The 15,559-nt window shown below is 42.4% G+C and overlaps 1 protein-coding gene across 2 annotated transcripts in view; it reads right to left on the reverse strand.

Moving 5' to 3' along the window:
* Window positions 1-15,559, reverse strand: part of prkcbb (protein kinase C, beta b) — a 98,898-nt gene that overhangs the window by 10,159 nt on the left and 73,180 nt on the right. Inside the window, exons 16-17 of one of the 2 annotated variants that reach the window (XM_070980927.1) lie at window positions 6,355-6,495; window positions 1,738-2,626 (exon numbers count right to left, since the gene is read on the reverse strand). In XM_070980927.1, coding sequence (XP_070837028.1) covers window positions 2,450-2,626; window positions 6,355-6,495 — 318 coding nt within the window. In that variant the 3' untranslated portion in view covers window positions 1,738-2,449. Of the gene's footprint in view, window positions 1-1,737; window positions 2,627-6,354; window positions 6,496-15,559 lie in introns of those variants that run through there. The other variant, XM_070980928.1, reaches the window with a different exon arrangement.

A 15,559-nucleotide genomic window follows, 5' to 3' on the forward strand; every position in this document is an offset into this window, starting at 1 on the left:
CTATATTATATTATATTATATTATATTATATTATATTATATTATATTATATTATATTATATTATATTATATTATATTATGAATCAATATTGATCACCATGGATCTCGGATATCGGTTAGTATCTCCATGACAATGTCCTGTCAGCGGTTATGCTTGTGGAGACCACGGTGGCAGGTAGGATGACAGATGACCGTTTGTTCAAGTAAACTGACTCTATGATACTGCAGCATTACTCTTGTTAACCTGCAGATACTGTTTAGACAACTTCATGCCACTGCTACGATAAACACCGGTGAAACTCTGGGTGTGTCCGCTGTGCACAAAAACCTCTCTTGATGTGCCTCTGTGATGACGAGAAGTGTGATATGAGGAAGCACTTCAGCCACCTCCACACAACATTAACCGCATGACAACGTGTGATGTCCGTCCTTCACTCTGGTCATGATGAAGTACGCCTGTGTCATAGTAAGCTTCATATGTGAATTAATCACAGTCCTAACCTGAGCCTTCGGAGGGTCGGTTCACTACCAGTTCTGCCTTTCTGTCAACAACATTATTGCTCGCTGGGGAAAACAAAAGACAAAACACACACACACACACACACACACACACACACACACACACACACACACACACACACACACACACACACACACACACACACACACACACACACACACACACACATACACACACACACACACCTTCCTGCTTCAGAAAGCCTGGCTTTAACCCGTGTCCACATTTGCTGCTGCTGTAGTTTGGATGGAAACTGTTATTGCGCATGCAGATGGCTACTTGAAAAGCAGGAGTCACAGTGAGTTTAGCCTCAAACCCTTTCTCCACTCCTTTAACCACAAAAAAAAAAGACCATAAAAGTTGAGCTGCATTACATATTGTTCCACTTCTCTGTTGCAGACGTTCAGGTACATAACCTCCAACTGGGTTCAATTTTAATTTCCAGGCCAAAGATCCTAACGTGGAAAACATCCCTTAGATCGGCCGTGGTTTCCAGGAACCATCCAGGTGGAATTTGCTGATTCAAACACAAGGTTTGAGACTACAGCCTTCATTAAGTACCCACTAATTGTCTCAAATATCACCTTTCTCTTCAGACATTTACTGAAACTTCATATCATTTGCTAATTGTTTCAATTTCATGCATTCTGGCAGGAATCCATCTGTTCTCTTTACTTGCAAAGTAAAGTAGAAGGAAGCTCGATATGAAAGGGGGTTGCAAACAATCACCATACAAACAAATGCTAACACAGGGCCAGGCAAGGCGCTGGGCAGGTACGGACACACATACCAAAATGCAAATGTGCGTTTTCATACACGGTACTCGTTCGCACACATAAAAAACATCCATGTGCACACACACATGCGCTGTAAACAAACGCCCAGGTATCGGAATCATGCTTTCGTAAAACACAAAGAAACTAACTGCTAGTCTCTTTCATTGCTTAAATACTAGATAACAGAAAATCAGAGTATAAGAAGTAGTATTATCTATCTATCTAACTGACTCAAAGCCTGCATACAGACTATATTTTCCAGCAGCATTTCACCATCATGATCCAAGTGCTGAACAGCGAAATAAGACGCAGAGAATCCACTATTTGTGGTCACATCTGATTTTTCTCCGTCTCATTGGGTAAAATCATACTCCATGTTCAACAGTCGCAATAGATGCTGAGATAAGATGCTCAAATGCTGCTGGGAGACAAAGTCCAGCGCTTTTATTGATATAGAAACTCATGCACAAGTATGTGAAGCATTCCAGTTTTAGCTAAGATAAGGATAAACATACAGACACTATTATTATCATACATTGCATTAAAAGCACACCAGAATTACAGGCCGAACTCAGAATGCGCCGGAATAGCCGAGGAATGACTAAAAGAAATGTTAAATCACAATTTCCACCATAACATGGACTGCTGAAGAGTTGTACGTGAAGTTGTGTTATTGTGCGTGTGTGGGGCGAATAGTCTGGAGTTGCACTTGTGCCAGTGAATGCTTTACTCCCTCATCACTTTTGTCAGATTTTATGAACTTTTAGGGGTCATAATTAACATCTAATCCTTATTTTCATGACTTGTACAAGATGAAATCATCCCAAAGTCAATGGCTCATTGGTAATTAGCAAGATCGCCTGTAATCATAGAAAAAAAATGGGATTTGCTTAAATTCAATCTAATGATCTCAATTTCTCAATCTAAATCATATTGTAGAAGCTGCACTAGAGTGCTACAGGCCATCAGGATATTCAGGATATTTAACGTTGATATGTGTGTGTGTGTGTGTGTGTGTGTGTGTGTGTGTGTGTGTGTGTGTGTGTGTGTGTGTGTGTGTGTGTGTGTTCCAGGGTGCACAGGGTCGACACTGAGGAAAATGACTGTGTATATATTTGTGTGTGTGAATCCATGTGTCCATGCATGAGCGGAAATCAAGCCTGCTCGGTGGCAGTGGTGGAAGCAGGTGTTCCTGGAAACTCTGGGTTGATAAAGGAGAATCCCTGGAACTCGTCCTGGTCCAGGTTCTGAATCACTTCCTCATCGGGAGGGGTCAGCACGGGCGGGTGGCGGGTGAAAAAACGGTCAAAGTTCTCGGCATCCCGTCCACACTGTTGAGGAGGGCGGGGAGGGATGGTGTACAGGGGAGGGGGTGGACGGGGAAGGAGAGGAGTGGGGATGGAGAGGAACGGATGAATTGGGGTGGGGTGGGGGGGGAGGGAGAAGAAAACAAAAGAAGGGGAATGGCGGGTTGAACCAGGGTGTGAGATGACATTACTTGAACATGGTTTCAAATATTGGAAAAAGGTGCCTGTATGTGGGGCGCGCTTGGTTCACCTCTCTGTGTGCACTGGCAAAAAGCTGGCGTTACCTTCAAAGTGATGTGCACTCAGGAGAGGATAAATCAAGCACGCCTCAGGTATATGCTTTCCGTTTTCAAATATTTGAAACATATTCAACTCCAACTTTAAACAGAACAAGGTCACTGAAGTCTCAAACGTCCTGCGGCAGTGCACTACGTCAGACTGGCGGCCGTGCAAAAGTGTAACTTTTTGGTAACTCAAAAAGCATCCCACCATGGCTGGAAGTACTGTACATGGCCAAAAACACTGTTCCCTTGGTATTTCACCTAGAGTTTTTGGTTCTGATACTTGGATTTAATTGGAATTTCTAAATCATTGTACAGGAAAAGGCTCAAAGCCATAAGATGATTGTGGTGTAATTGTGGGTTAATTGTGGGTTAATCACATGCTGCAGCTGTGGAGACCGGCTGAGATATGATAAACTAAACCAGACAACCAGCTCGTATGCACCGGGAATAACTCAAAATCTCTGCCATCATATTGAAATCTACTGAAAATGTCGACACCTATTCGTGCTATTGAGAGTATCAGCTCCAATCTAAACTCAGCTATATTAAGTGCAAAGAAGTGACAGACGAGTTAAATCAACTCAAAGTGTGTCGTGCAATACACATTATGTAGAATTTGTTTTCTCAAGAAGCAATCTGGAAAAAAAAAGACGTGATCGTTCATTTCAGTGCACTTCATATCCTCGTTCTGACCACTGGGAACCCCAAAAAGAGCTTAGATACCCGTGAGAGGTGCGTCCATCTGAGTACATAAAACAAGTTATTAACTTGAAAACTATATTTTCCCGACAGTACGCCTCACGGGGAATTTGGGCCGAGCTAGTCCTTTTTTTTTTTTCCATCTCTATCACTGCACTGAGCTTTAATTAACACAACAAGGATTCAGTGTCCTCTGACAACATCACCCAGAGGAAAACTACAAACTCATTAAATCTCCGCAACTCGGAAAACCAAATGAAATTAAGCCAGACTGTTTATAGTTTGGGGAAATATGTGAAATGAGAAATACACCGGGGTCAAATAGTATTTGCAGCTAAGTGCTTGCGTTTGTTTTAACCTGTTTGGGGGGACCAGATGGGAAGAATTTGCCATATAGGGAAATAAATTACGGTAAGTGCCACAAAGTTTAGAAGTATCAGTTCAGTACACAACAACTTAGCCGAGAATTGATGTGGCAAACATTTCAAACGACGTGCTCAAATCCAAGGTTAAATAGTTTTTTAACACCAGGGATGCAACTGGAGTAAGTTTTGATGAAATGCCCCTTTAAAGGCAAAAAGGTGCTTTGATTGCATTTGGCCAAGCTACAAGCCTTACTGGGGGACAGGAAATGGTGAGATGTTTCTGTAAGACTTAAAAACTTTGGTTTTAATGTAGTTCTGCATTAATGCTGCTCTGCTGTCAGGTTTCTGTGAACAGTAGTGCACTCCAGGTCAGGTTTCATTTGAGACTGAGACCGAGAGCATGCAAATAAACAGAAACAAACATGAGAAAAGTGTGAACACAGACAAAAGGACAAATGAAAAAGTGTAAGGACAGATGGGTTGATGCATGGCGGCAGGAAACAGTGTGAACAGATGGATGGATGGAACCTTTAGGTGGATGGATGGATCAATGGTCTGACAGCAGATTGCTTAATGGACAGACAGATGAACAATCATAAATTAAGATTGCTGATAGCTGTAAATGAAAGTCCAAGGTGATGTTGGAGTGTTCTTCATCTGTCCAGTCAGTCAACCAGTCAGTCAGTCAGTCAATCACACATTCAGAGGTTCATCTGATCAATCGGACTTGTCAAAGGCATTCACAGTGTGTGCAACCACAACCACACCCTGATCACAAACACTTAGGAAACTAACTTCTGAACAAAGTGAAGCTTCCACTGCAGCCAGTGCCATCCGTCATGAACAATCATCTGTACAAAAATGCACCATCACAGATCGCTCTGAAGAAAAATGGCTTCTAAAAAGTTTACGGCTGCAAATATTGAAGGGACCATCTTCAAAATAATACACACATAGCTCAAATAAATCTGATAGCATAGCGCCAAAATAGATCAAAGCACCACCTTCAGATGCTAAACTGAACCCTAAACTTTTATGCAGGATAAACACAACCGTTCTTCAAAAAATCGGGAACCTTGATTGTTCTCAGAAGGCTGAAGAAACACAGACGGAGAGACATAGCAAGCGACAGCGCAGAGAGGTGAAAGACGAGAGATGTTAGAAAGACGAGATCAAACGGAGAGAAGAGAGCGATACAGAGGGAGAGAAGAGAGGAGATCAGACAACATATGTTAGTAGTCACAGCAGAGGAACTGTGCAGAAACACACCTCAGTGTTAAACCACAGCCTGGGTCCTAATGGTGACCTCTGACACCCTCACATGCACCGTATGTACACACACACAAAGACAGGAGCAGGCATACACATTGCAGCATAACCGATCCAGCTTAGAACACACACACACGCACGCACGCACGCACGCACGCACGCACGCACGCACGCACGCACACACACACACACACACACACACACACACACACACACACACACACAAACCCCAGTGGGCCAAGACAGCTGCATAAAAAGCTCAACTCAGAAAAACTCTTTCGCAGCAGTCTGGCCTAAGGCTGTGTGAGTGTGTGTGTGTGTGTGTGTGTGTGTGTGTGTGTGTGTGCGTGTGTGTGAGTCTCAGTACGAGATGACATCATTCTGAGCCTAGTTATGATCAAACTAATTTTGCCATGGAAAAAAAAAGCCCAGTGAAGAACACACAGTTGTTTCAGGACACTGTATGGACATCTTCCCTTGAGGTTCGCTCTAAACTCGATGTAACCCTGATGAAGACGCAAACTGTTTCAGCTCATGCAGGAACGACTGCACCGAACTGGGGACACTGATTTTGCATTTGAGTTCTGCATCCGAAACCAATCAAATGAATGCAAAATTCAAAGCGGCCCCCCAAAATCTAAAAATCAGCAGCGCCACAGTCATCGCTCTCACCTGGGCATCGTTAGTGTCTTTCTCTGTTTGTCACCGTCACTGCCAACTTCCCCAGCGCATGCAGTGTCCTCCTCATCCGACCCACATCCATTACCGCACCTTTCTCATCATCATCTTCACAATCACCACCATCGTCATCATCATCATTTCCTGACTTACCTGAGGTCGTCGTCCCATACAGAGGAGGGGGAAGAGACAGAAACGTTACATCGGAAGTGAAAAGATGAGTAAGATAACAGAAACAGAACAGAGAGAGGTGTTGAAGGAACATAGAGGAAGTTAGACAGAAAGAGGGGAGCAGCACGCGTCGTCCTGGGCACGTCTTTACCAGGAGTTTAACCACAGACAGGAATTAAACTCCCAGTCTCTGCGGTGGTGGGATGCGTCTTCGCCCCTTGCGCCACTCATGGGAATTGTATTTCCGTGTTTGAGGTCAAGTCGGGTTCAGCGGGGTCAGACTTACGGCTCTTGGTTTGAATGGCGGCTGCACCTCCTTGTTCTCCAGTTTCTCCCAGTCCATGTAGCGGAAGAAGCTGTGCTCCCTGATGTCTCTCTCCCCCTCCGGACCGCAGCCCAGTCGCTTCGCTGGATGCTTCGTCATCAGCTGGACGGACAGGGAGAAATCAGAGACTTACTGCATGCCATTCCTTCCCTTTGTCCCTCAATCAAACCTCCCGTCTCCTGGCTGACATGTGCTTTGTCCCTTTTCACCTACTCTATATTCTCATATCTGTTCTGTGGATCACTGTTTTGTAAAGGCATTTCCATCACCTCCTTCCTTTCACTGCCTCTTCCTTTTCAGTACGACCGCCATCAGGAAACTAATATTCATGCTTCTGTCTATCTTTTCCACCGTTTTCAACATTTGAACAAGACTAAGGGTGTGCAGCCATGCTAGCAGCTCTGCGAGGCACAGTGGTGCATTAGGCTAAATGCTAAAATCCACATGCTGACGTGTTCAAATTTTTGTTTAGCATGGTAAGATTTGCTTATTAGCATAAAACACAAAGTACAGCTGAGGCTGCAGGTATGAAGTCGTCAGTCAAGGTACTGGACAAATTCTAATTTTGTCATGCCGATGGTGGTGCCTGACAAGTTAAGGGATCAACAAAGTTATGCTGAGGCGGACTTTAATGTATGCTACTAATTTAATGCTAATCAGTGCCATCAAAAGAGCCACACTGCCTTCATAGCACCTTCCATGAAGGAAACATGTGAGCGTCAGTTCAGGAAGTGTTGTCACAGCCACATGCAAGCTTTGCCCCAATAAAACAAAATCAGCACCGGTAACCCGCAAAGTTGCATGAATTATGAGCTTGCAATCAAGGTTAGCTAACAGAAAGCAGACTAAATGCCTTTAATTATTATATTTCAGGGGTGTGTGGTGTCTTGACTTGTCACATTTACATAAGATAAGCTGCAGGTATTATCCAGAACTACAAGACAGGTCTATGTCTGATCTGCACTCAACAGTCTGCTGCTGCGATGCCCCAAATTTTCCCTCTGGCATCATTAAAGTTTCATCTCATTTATTCCCGTCTCTTTTCCTCAGTGTTTCTGTCCGTGACTCCTTCCTTCAATCATCTCTGTGTATAAATAAACATCATATACTTCTGGAATTTTTTTCTCTCCTTCCTTTTTAACCATCTATCAATTCTACTATCTATCATCTGAGATGTGTCTCCCTGGGGACCAAATATAAGCCACCGACCCACCGCCTGCAGATAAATGAATAACTGTTGTTGTTTTGTCCTCTTTTACCACAGCAGTTTTTCCACAGGCCTAATTAAGGACCATTTACAACGTCTGTCCACACAAAACCTTAAGAAGAGCATCCAGGCCGGTGACGTCAGTGTGAGTGTGTGTGTAGGTGGGGTGTCTCCCTCAGGAGCAGCAGTCATAACTCATTACATTAGAACTAAAATAACATTTTCCACGGGTCAGTCAACCTTACACTGTGCGCGCGCACACACACACACACACACACACACAAACACACACACACACACACACACACACACACACACACACACACACACACACACACACGTGCGCATGTATGTATGTATGTGTGCCCATAAACACACTGGCTGCTCACAGATAAGCGCATGGGCACACACACTGGCTTAATCACCCATACACACACAGGCCTTAATTAACAGGCGTGCAAACAGTCAACGGTTAAGAATACTTTATATTTAAAAAACACAATTGTTTGAAATATTTTCCACAGAAGAAACGATAATCTCTCTCATCCGTTCCTCCTCCTCTCGATGCCTCTCACCTCTCCTCTCGCTGTGTACGTTGATGTCTTTGGACTACAGCCTACGAGAGCTGATGTTCCTCGCTGTCTGATGCACATTGTTGAAAGGTGCATGCACGGCGGTTTCAAGGCGACCCAGTCGGGCACACTTAAAACCACACCTGTGCTGCCACAGTGGATTTAGACCCCTTTAGCAACTATTTTACAAGAGGCGAGCAACAAATAAGATGGCTGTTTGGGCAGACTACAATTACAGCTGCTACTTTCCTTTAAGGAGAGTCTCTGTGAATCTGCAGTTCCTTCCTCACGGTGGTCGTCTTCAGTGAGAGAGAACTTATTGCAAGAAATAACGGCATATGTGAAAATGGGATGGTTTACTTGCTCTGGTCACTCAGCATTAACTGGCTGCTTTTGCCATCTGGCGAAGCTGTGCTTACTTAGTTCCTTTACAATCATGTTGTCTCTTTTTAGTTTCTGGGCTTGAGATCCATGTAGGCCGGCAGTAGAGCAATGCTTTAATGTTAATGTCATGTAATTTCATCATTTTCCAAAATACCAGACAGGACATAGAAATGGTTTTATGCTATGTCGTACGTCTGTGGCTCCAAAGGAAGCTGCTTGTATCAACATAGGTGGAGTGGTGAAGTTGAGTGTAGATCAGGTGGTGCGGTGCGACTTTAGGTCACATTTTGGCATTAAATTGCAATTGCATTTCCATTTCCATTTGTGCAGACACCATCTTATGCAAAGACAGACATTTTGCAGGCAAAGTTATTACCATTAATGCCATCTGATTGTACAATGTCCAAGGCCATTCCCTTTGAGTTAATTAAATACCTGCAGCCGTTATAGAAGAGCAGGAATACTGCACCTCACTTCCAACTATAAGGTTTTATCTGCAGTCTCTAATTTGAGGGATGTGCTTCGTGTAGTTGTGCATGGCCAAACAGCATGTGTACATGAGAATCTCGCAAAATAAGGACACACTTCTCTGTTTCAAGGTGTATTCACATGATCATGAAACAATTTTGGATTTTGCACAAGCCTCCTCAATTATTGTTTGTGTGGTTTGGTGCAACGGCACTGTGTAAAAACTGAGGATTGCACCCTGAATTGCAGAAAGCAATAGGGAATAGCATTGGAGGCTGTGTGTGTGTGTGTGTGTGTGTGTGTGTGTGTGTGTGTGTGTGTGTGTGTGTGTGTGTGTGTGTGTGTGTGTGTGTGTGTTTGCATGTATAAGGACACAGTTGTACTCATTGCAGTAGAATCATGAGAATTTGAAGACATCGTGTACCGAACACTACAGCACTATACAATATACTGCAGCAGCTTAAGCATGTGTGCGTCTGTGTGTGTGTGTGTGTGTGTGTGTGTGTCCCATTGCTGGCTATGAAATATGGATGCTGGTCAGGGTGGAAGCAGGGGAGTGGAAACGTCTCTGATCACTCCTTTCTCTCTCTCTCTCTCTCTCTCTCTCTCTCACACACACACACACACACACACACACACACACACACACACACGCACACACACCACAAGCGTGCTCTTTGTATGAAGTCAGTGCTGTGCAGTGGGCAGAAATTTAACTCTTTATAAAGGAACCTTAAAACACAGATCACTGGTGAAAGTTTTGCAGCAGTTAAAGTGCAGCTGATACTCGAAAATGTTCTCACTGATCTAAAACATCAATGAAAACCAGAACCAAACACTCAGGACGTCCTGGACTCCAACACAGTTCCACCATTTGACACCCACGATATACCTGACAGCACACTCACACTAACTGTTAATACTAATCAGTGTTACTTTTTCATTTTTTAAGATCTGCACAAAGGACGTGATTTCACGTAGTTATTTTGTAATAAGCGGCACCTGCTCTTAAAAAAAAGAATGCATTTCTAGCCATAAATTAGACAGGCCGTGTAAGTGAAAGTTTGACACACCATTATGTTCACAGACCGCACTGTGTTCACAGCAGAGTACTGCAAAATGAACTTTACATGGCGATTTTTTTTCTTTTTCAAAATGGAAATATCTTGTAGCATTTGAAGAGGAAAGCTTCATGTCTTCATGTAGTGTTCACAAGCACACACGCACGCACACACACACACACACACACACACCCACGCACATTCACGTATTGAGTTAACCCAGGCGGTGCTGGCAGGGTGCAGTGGGAGCTGTGGGGGTGGATGGAGGCGAGCTTTCATGCTCCACTGACGATCCACTGTTGTAGCACTACAACCCAGTAATCATCACTAATACATGTGTGTGCGTTCAACAAATGTGTGTGTGTCTCAGTGAACATATTTGACAATATGACTAAAACCATGCCATCATAGATGTGTGTATGTTAATTCAAGCTTGCACTGTGCGGCCGTGTTAATATATATATATGTGTGTCTTAGCGAGTGTCGATAAAAGATTTGAGCCTTGGCTGTTTATTGCAGATCTTATTTAAGGATGCAGCTTCAGAAACAATTAGGTGAGAGGTTCTTTCTTCCTTTCTTCCTCCCTCCTCCTCCTCCTCTTTTTTAAAAACAACCATGCATACCTTGTTAATGAATGAAAATCTTTGTTTTTATGTCTAAAAACCTGATTAAATGCCTGGAGAGTGATAACCTGCTCTGTGCAAAAGGCCTGAATATGTATCTAAATATTACATACATCCTCCAGGGTGTGTGTGTGTGTGTGTGTGTGTGTGTGTGTGTGTGTGTGTGTGCGTTGACTTAACCAAAAATTGGGGACATTTTTCAGAATACACACCAGTTGATTGGGGACGGCTTTGCAAATGGGGACAAAAATTACCGTCCCCATTTAGATTTCATTATAATCGTATTCTACAAGCTCCAACATGCATTTCTGTCTTAAAATCGCCACTGTCCCCAAAACTGACTTTTTTTAGATTTCGTGTGTGAGAGTGTGTGCCCCCCCCCCAACCCCCACTCAATCTGTGTATAATTCTGCACACTGCCCCTGGTGGAAGTGTATGGTACTACATCATGCACATGTCCCCAATTTGATGATACATTTTCTGATAAAAGTGTGTCTCCACTCCTTGTTAAATATAACAAAGCTATTGCTTTTAAGGTTATCAGCAAGCAAAATGCAATCCTATACATCATGTATAGTATAGCTGTATAAATAATGTCTGTTTTTAAATGTCTTTCGCCAGTAGACTACTCTTATTCATTAAGAATTTCACCACAAACAACAAAGTTAGCACATAATATTAGCTAGGGATACTGACTTTATTCTATTTGTCTGTTGTTTCAACTGAATGACTTAAATTTTATTGTGTATGTTGTGTATTTTATAGTAAAGCTATTGAAAAAAATTGGGGTTGAATACCTCTATGGGTGCCAAGGTGTTTTTCAATTTAGATTTTTTTTCCCTCTTGTTTTGCTTTAGCTTCCTTAAAACAAAAAAGGGAGAGAAAACTATGTGAAGGGGAACAGTTGCCATTATACATCTTATCTGGTCCTTTTATAACAGGAAACATATTCCACTGACTAGCCAAATACAAATTGGCTGATGTTTGTGTAGTCTACAAATACATCCTACCCCCTTCAGAATCAGAAAGCCTTTATTAGTCCCCCGGAGGGGAAATTTCATAAACTTTCTTTTCTCTGTTGTACATTTCAGTATTAACTGAAATGTACAACAGAGAAAAGAAATAATCTTTACAAGCCTCCTAATCATACTAGTGGCATATCAGTTTACATACAGAAAAGGTTTTACTTATATGAAAGTATGCATAACTAGAAATAAATACGGGCAAATATACTTGAATTCTTTTTAGTTGTTGATTTACTATTTAAGATATGCTCCTCCAAGAGTGCTACCATTGTAATGTGATGTCAGAAAACTGATTTACGATGGATTCACAATGGATTCAAGACACTTTTTCTCCAAGTTTCCGAGTCGGAACTGTGATTTGACTGATTTTGGAAAATCCTGAATTCCAAGATGCCTGGAGATCAGCACTCTACTGCCACAAAAGTTTGTGATGATTAGATTTCTGAATTTGCTTGATAGATTACATTATTCAATCACAAGAACATTGGTTTAATAACTGTAAAATCATAGTAAATTGTTAGACCAAACAGTTAAGGTCAAGCTGACTGAATATTTTCGCCAGGCTAACAGTTATCAAATCCCACATGTTAACTACAGAGACAGCAAGGTATTCTGATCACATTGGGCATTTAACACCAGAATATTTTAACTACAGCAAGCTTATATTTGATGTGGCTAAGTTAATCGGTGCTCTGAACCTACTAATTCTATGAGCCATTCTATACAGACTTTATATCATCAAAGCACGGTGAGCACAGGTGTTGCTAATAATATCATGTTCTGCACATAATAAACAAAAGAGAGTACAAGTCCAACCTACATTGCGCTCTCCTGTAGTACTGCAAAAGTACTATTTACCATGTGTGTAGTATCTTCCTCTACATACAAAGCTAGTCCTGTGTGTTTGTCTTGGCCAGGTAGTGATAGTCTGTGTTAACTTGTTATTATAGGCTTGCTTACATATATTAATGGTCCAAACAGATAAACGGCCCCAGTTTGGATCATATAGTATGTGTATGAGTGTGGAGTGTCCCCAGTAGTATGGATAGGTTATTATGTATTAGTGTTAAAGCCGTCCAAACACATGAGTGTCCCCAGTTTGGATCATATAGTATGTGTATGAGTGTGGAGTGTCCCCAGTAGTATGGATAGGATTATGTATCAGTGTTAAAGCAGTCCAAACACATGAGTGTAGGGCTGGGCTGATAGAACAATAGCGATATGTCTCGCGATAGACACGCCATCAATATCAATATAAAATGCGTTCAATAAAACATTCGATAATTTTTTTTTCTTCGTCGGAAGAAACCTGAAGTTTTGAAGCAAGGTTAGTTGCATGAACAAAGGCACTCGCTCTCAGGTAACCGAGCAACGTAGGGAGTAATCGCTAATCAGTGAGAGAGACACGCTAACACGCCAATCATGTAACATTATCAAGTTCGGTTGCGCCGTGTCGTTGTCACGTGTTTGTTGCTCCGCAAGGAGTGAGATGAGAAATAGAAAGTGAGCGCTGCAGTGAGCGAAGAAACTGTCGATAAAACAGGGAAAGTCAGTTCGCCAGTACGGAGTTTTTTGGATTTTATAAGTTGGACCGTAGTCAGACCAATGTGGTCTGTAACTTATGCAAGACTTTCGTCCCCACTAAGACCGGTAATACCACAAACTTGTTGAACCACCTTAGCCGCGCTCACTCTTTGGAGCACAAACGTCCAACAACCGCAGCACCACCGCACAAGCAGCTGACCGCCATGCAGAGGTATCTGCTTCAGTGCCTGATGACAAATCATCTAAAAGGCACGAAGACGTAACGGAGGCAGCGGCATATCATATAGCTAAAGACACGCTTCACTGAGCACTGAGGAGAAGCCAGGTTATAAACAGCTCTTATAATAAAAATATAACTGAATAGTTCATGTATGTTTAGAGTAAGAAGAGTGACTGAAGTTGTTCTTATGTCTAGGCTGGTTTTATAGTTCAGTCAGTGTTACTGTGCTGTCTATCATGTTTGTTTGTTTGTTTGTTTGTTTGTATGTTACTGATGTCAAGTCTACCTCAGTTTCTGCTATGTTTCCAAAACACTGCACATATCTGAAAACATTTTATTCACCAGAAGGTGAATCAGCTTGTGAACTTTCTGCACTAAACCTGCAGAAAAAAAGTTCTCAGGTTTCTCTGTTTACATTTTTACTCTTTTTTTGCATTTATTATTTGAGTGTTTTCCATGGTTGTGTTGACATTTCCTTTCCTTTCTGCCTTGATAGCTGAGGGGATTATAATCAGAGAAAGGTTCAATTTAAAATAAAAATGTTTAAACTGAATGTATTTTTCTCCCGATCCTTATTTTAAACAGGTCATAAAAAATATCAATAATTATCGATATCGACCAATATAAAACACTTATATCGTGATAGAGTTTTCAGCCATATCGCCCAGCCCTACATGAGTGTCCCCAGTTTGGATCATATAGTATGTGTATGAGTGTGGAGTGTCCCCAGTAGTATGGATAGGATTATGTATCAGTGTTAAAGCAGTCCAAACACATGAGTGTCCCCAGTTTGGATCATATAGTATGTGTATGAGTGTGGAGTGTCCCCAGTAGTATGGATAGGTTATTATGTGTTAGTGTTAAAGCCGTCCAAACACATGAATGTCCCCACGAAAACACACAACAGAAGTTACGATTTACTATTTTCTAATTTTATTCTAATTCTATTCTTGTAAGGAGCACTGCAACAAAAACAATTTCCCCTCTGGGATAAATAAAGGATTTCTGATTCTGGTGTCTAAATATGAGGTCCTTGGATGGTAAATCCTCGGCCTCCTCCTCATCCTCCTCAAAGCAATGATGTACTCCATCTTTGTAGATAACGTTAAGCATTACAATGATAACATTTGTATTTGGAATGAAATGACGTGGGTAATAGCGGACAATGATCATCATTTACGTTTTTTTCCGTGTGTCTGTCTCTCTCTGTCTCTCAGTGCTCTGAGATAGATGCAGTATATCTGCTCTGTAGGACGCCACGGCTGTTTCTGGTTGGCACAGCGACGTTAATCGATTAGTTCGCATCCCTGTTTCACCTGTGTACATTCGGTCAGGGCGAGTGAACATTACGTGTGCCCAACGTGCGTGCGATGTGGTCAGATGAGATACTGATCAAAATATCTACATTTAGGTCTGACTGTATGTGCTGACTTAAATAGCTGCATTGAATCGTGGCTGTTGCTAATTATTGATCGCAGTGTGCATTCGATGACTGACCGAGCACTGCTGAAAACACCGTTAAAACCACGCTGCCGCCTTGTTGACGGTGTGATATATGGCGACATCAACCACATTTTCAGTGGATAGCCATTATCACCTAGCAGCCACCCATCCAGAGGGGTGCCCCCCTGAAAGACTGCAGGGATGCTAGAACCGGGGAAAGTGGCATACACGTTTGTCACCAGGCAATTTGAGTCACAGATCACCAGACATCTCTGTTTCACCTGTGTACATTCGGTCAGGTTGAGTGACCATTACGCATGCCGAACGCGCTTTCGATGTGGTCAGGTGAGATACCGATCAAAACATAGAAATTTAGGTCTGACTGTATGTGCTGACTCAGATAGTTGCATTGAATTGCGGCTGTTGCTAATTATTGATCGCAGTGAAATGCCAGACACTGTGGAAACCTGACTGTGAGGTGAGCGAATGACTCCACTTATGCTGCTGGCGCACAGAGTTGACCAGGTCTGAGGTGGTGAGCTTTCAGCGCACTTTTACGCTGCCGGCGCAGACCAAAATGGTCAAAAATTCCAATCCGCCGGCTCATTATGGCGACAC

The sequence above is a fragment of the Chaetodon trifascialis genome, chromosome 15 (genome assembly GCF_039877785.1).
Source record: "Chaetodon trifascialis isolate fChaTrf1 chromosome 15, fChaTrf1.hap1, whole genome shotgun sequence".
Classification (NCBI taxonomy): Eukaryota; Metazoa; Chordata; class Actinopteri; order Chaetodontiformes; family Chaetodontidae; genus Chaetodon; species Chaetodon trifascialis.